This window comes from Helianthus annuus, chromosome 2 (assembly GCF_002127325.2).
Source record: "Helianthus annuus cultivar XRQ/B chromosome 2, HanXRQr2.0-SUNRISE, whole genome shotgun sequence".
Lineage (NCBI taxonomy): Eukaryota > Viridiplantae > Streptophyta > Magnoliopsida > Asterales > Asteraceae > Helianthus > Helianthus annuus.
The window spans coordinates 142,344,404-142,348,346 of record NC_035434.2 but is presented as its reverse complement, the minus strand read 5'-3'; the positions used below and the strand labels follow the sequence as shown (position 1 = coordinate 142,348,346).

Genomic DNA, 3,943 nt, shown 5'->3' with positions numbered 1-3,943 from the left:
ATATAATAAAATGAGCGGGTTTTATGTATTTATTTATGGGTTTGTGTTCTATGTTGGAAGAGCTTCGCAATGAACTAAACCACGTCCAAAACCGAGCTAAGATGAATGAGATATCGATGCTCAAAGTTGGGTGTTTGGAACATTCAATGTTGAAACTAAAGGGAAAGTAGCACCTTGTCCCACATAGGAGGAGAGATGGAACTTAAATGGGTATTTAAGGTGGAACTCTCCATCCTTATTGTTTCATGGAAGCACACACTAGTGTCCTCGCGAAGGGTGCAGAGCACCCTAACTCGCACTCGCACTCGCACACGCTCGCGCGCGCGCGCGTGGCGTGGGCGATGAGGCGCAATGTGGCGCTTTGATGGCGCACTTTGCACTTCGCACGCTCGCATCGCCGCGAGCCGCTTGAGAGCCGCCTTTGTATTTTTGACCGCGCGCGCGTGGTGAAGCATAAGGGTTGCAAGGACCAAGTGGTAGGTGATGCGGCGCATGACGTGGCAGTCATGCGCATGCGCGCGCGGGTACACGAGGCGCGCGGTTGGGCGCATGGTGCATGGGTTCTGCTGTGCCGTGCGTGGCGCACCAGAGTGAGCCAATACGGCGCGACTGTGTGGCGCGCATGTATAGACTCACAAGGTGACGTGGCGCACGCCGCACCGCCGCATGGACGGACTTGAGCCGCACCGCCGCACCGCGCACGGCAGTGAGCCAAGAGGCCGCACCGCCGCACGGCAGTGAGCCAAGAGGCCGCACGCCGCACGACAGTGAGCCAAGAGGCCGCACGCCGCATGGCGCACCGCGCATGGGCGCGCGCGCGCGCAGAAGCTTCCAGCATTGAATGACAGGGCAGTTTCAGTCCAGCTTCGTAACTGACGAGTTAATAGGCTTTGACTGAGAATTAAATGACGTATTAAATTGCATTGAAGACGTTTAATGCAATTTAAACCTCTCATTTAATTCATTTTGACTGTTTCAACCTAGGAGCTGTATAAATACAGCTCCATACCCACTTCAGAAGGACACCAGCAACAACAACAGCAATCAACTTTCTCTCTACAAAAATTAAGATCTTCTCCAGCATTCTTCAAGGTAGCCTTCGGGTTGTAGGCTTTCTCCGGCAGTACGCTGCTCCGGCTGTTGTACCCTGGGAAACAAAACGAGTACTCTTGGGAGACTCGGAATTTGTTTTAAGGGAAGCGTGTTGAACACGTGCCTCAGTCAAATTCTGCTTCTACACCTTTCTTGTATTTTGGATTTTTCAGTTGTAATAGTATTGTTTCTTTTTCTGCTTTCTTTGTATTGTAATCAGTAATAAAATTTGTTTATTTTATTTAATTTATGCGAACGGTTCCTACAAATGTCTCCCATAGAGATTTATATCTCATATATCTCTATAATAAATCAAACTTTATGTTGTATTTCTAAAATCATGGAGAAGCCAAATGAAATCCACAACTACTCCAAGGAAGATGTTGAGAATCAAGAAATCGATAGTTCCCGGAAGCTGCCTTCGTTGTACGAAGAGAACGATTCGAAAAATAAATCTGGTCGGATTTCGTTTTCTGCAGAATACGATCAGGTAGAACATGAATTACTAAAAAGTTTCCATCAGTTAGATGCCTTGTTTCAAGATACCATACCACTGTTTGGTTCATACAAGCATAAGACGCAGGAGCGTGTAGATGATATTGAATCTCAATATTCCGAGCTTATCAAACCACGAGCGCGAAGTCATGACCATGTGGCTAGTTTTGACGAGAGTGTCCGGAAGTTATCAACATATGAGCTCATTCGGCTAGGTGGAGAACGCTTCATACAATCGCGTTCCAAGACAGATTTGTCGTTATCGACCCACACGTACGCGGATTCATTCTTGGGCCTTTCTGATCAAGAACTCAAAGATGTTCAACTCATTGAAAATCTTCTACTTTCCTCTGAGAAGGTAGCCCAACAAGAGTTTGAAAGAGCAAATAACCTTCTCGACTGGTGCGATGCGTCATCTTCCAGCACGGGAAACCCGATTCAAAGAGTCGTATATTATTTTTTGAAAGCTTTACGAGAGAAGATCGATAAGAAAAGCCGGACCGGTCCGGGTAATAAACATGATTATGACATGGAAGGGAAAATACTGAGCGCTAGTTCGACTATAGTTTCGATTTATCAAAAGTTACCGTTTTATCAAGCGGGTCATTTTTCGGGTGTGCAAGCTTTGGTGGATCGTGTATCCGGGTCGAGAAGAGTGCACGTAATCGATCTCGCGATACGACAAGGCATACAAATTATGATTTTAATGCAAGCTCTTTCATCTCAACCTGATTTTTCTATCAAGCATCTAAAAATAAGTGCGGTTGGGACCCGTCACGAACAACAAATCAAGCAAACTGGTGATCGGTTGAAGAGTTTTGCGGAATCTATAAAATTATCCTTTTCTTTTAATATAGTCATAGTTGAAGATATACTAGATTTTAACAAAGATCTGCTTCAAATAGATGCAAGAGAAGCTTTAGGTGTTTATTCAGCGTACGGCTTATGGAGCATGATTGCGCAACCGGACCGCTTAGAATCATTAATGAAAGTTATAAAGAGTATTAATCCTCGTGTTATGGTGACGTGTGAAGTTGCAGCGAATCTTAACTCGCCCAACTTTGTGAACCGTTTGATCGAAGCTTTGTTTTACCACGGGGCGGTGTTTGATTCTTTAGAAGATTGTATGGATCGTGAAGATGAAAACCGCAGTATTATGGAATCTATATATCTAGGTGAAGCGATAAGGTGCATTGTGGCATCCGATGGAGCAGAAAGAGCAATTAGACATGTGAATATCGATGTTTGGAGGAAGTTTTTTGCGCGATTTGGGATGAAGGAGATTGAATTAACTATGTCAACTTTATATCAAGCAAAGTTGATGATGGGAAAATTTTCTTGTGGGAGTTCTTGTACGTTTGATATGGATGGTAAATCCGTCATCATCGGGTGGAAAGGAACACCGATCAAGTGTCTTTCGGCTTGGGAATTCTCATGAGACTGATTGTGATTGTTGGTGCTTATTGTTTTTCTAGTTTATTTCTCTATGTTACGTGATCGGTGTTGTTTATGTTGGTAATTGTAACATTAGTAAAAATAAATTAAGAGAAAATATATTACGAGGTTTATAGATCATCTATATGAAAGGCACAAAAGAGAATTATATAAATGTTACAAGAAAATCAAAGATTACCATAATAACCATTACTAATGGTAACCCATGAATCAATCAAAACAACTCTAATGTGTATTCTTAAACTAAACTTATGTAAAGATTCGAAGCTTGGATTGAAAAGTGTCAAACCGTGTGGAAGACAACCTTTTGGTAAGAAGATGAGTAATCTTCACGATAGTAGGAACACATAGAACTTTGAGTCTTTGAGTTGACTCCGTATCTCTAGTAAAATGAAGGAGAATAACAATGTGTTTGGTTCAATTCTATTATAGTGACATAGTAATCTAGGAGTGTGCATGGGTCGGTTTTGACCAAAACCCATAACCATAACCGCGATGTTGATTATTGGATAACCATAACCATAACCGATCGGTTATGGTAGTTATCAGGGACGGCCCAAGCCCAAGTCAAATAAGGCTTGGGCCTTGGGCCACCAAAACTATAGGGCCTCCATCATTTGATGAAACCACAATCCATTTATAAAAGCTTTAGGGTATGGGTTATCAACAGATTGATGGTTGGTAGTGTAGTGGTTTTGTGTATGTATGGATGTTGGTGAGACCCGGGTTCGTATCCCTGGTTCACCATTTTTTTTCTTGTTTTTAATTTTAACACAGTCTTTCAAATAATTACATTGGGCCCTTCAAGTTTACTTTCAGTTACATACGTTTTTTTGGGAGAAAGGCCACAAGCTTTTACTTCGCCTTAGGCCACCAAAATGGTTGAGCCGGCCCTGGTGGT

General features: G+C 42.9%; 1 protein-coding gene across 1 annotated transcript; it reads left to right on the top strand.

The window, feature by feature from the left end:
• Positions 1–1,432: 1,432 nt before the first annotated feature.
• LOC110895919 (DELLA protein GAIP) lies at positions 1,433–3,025 on the top strand. The gene has a single exon (XM_022143308.1). The coding sequence runs from the start codon at positions 1,433–1,435 to the stop codon at positions 3,023–3,025; it is 1,593 nt and encodes a 530-aa protein (XP_021999000.1).
• Positions 3,026–3,943: the final 918 nt, after the last annotated feature.

Coding starts and splice junctions, on each gene's coding strand:
- LOC110895919 (XM_022143308.1), top strand. CDS start 1,433: ATGGAGAAGCCAAATGAAATCCACAACTACTCCAAGGAAGATGTTGAG.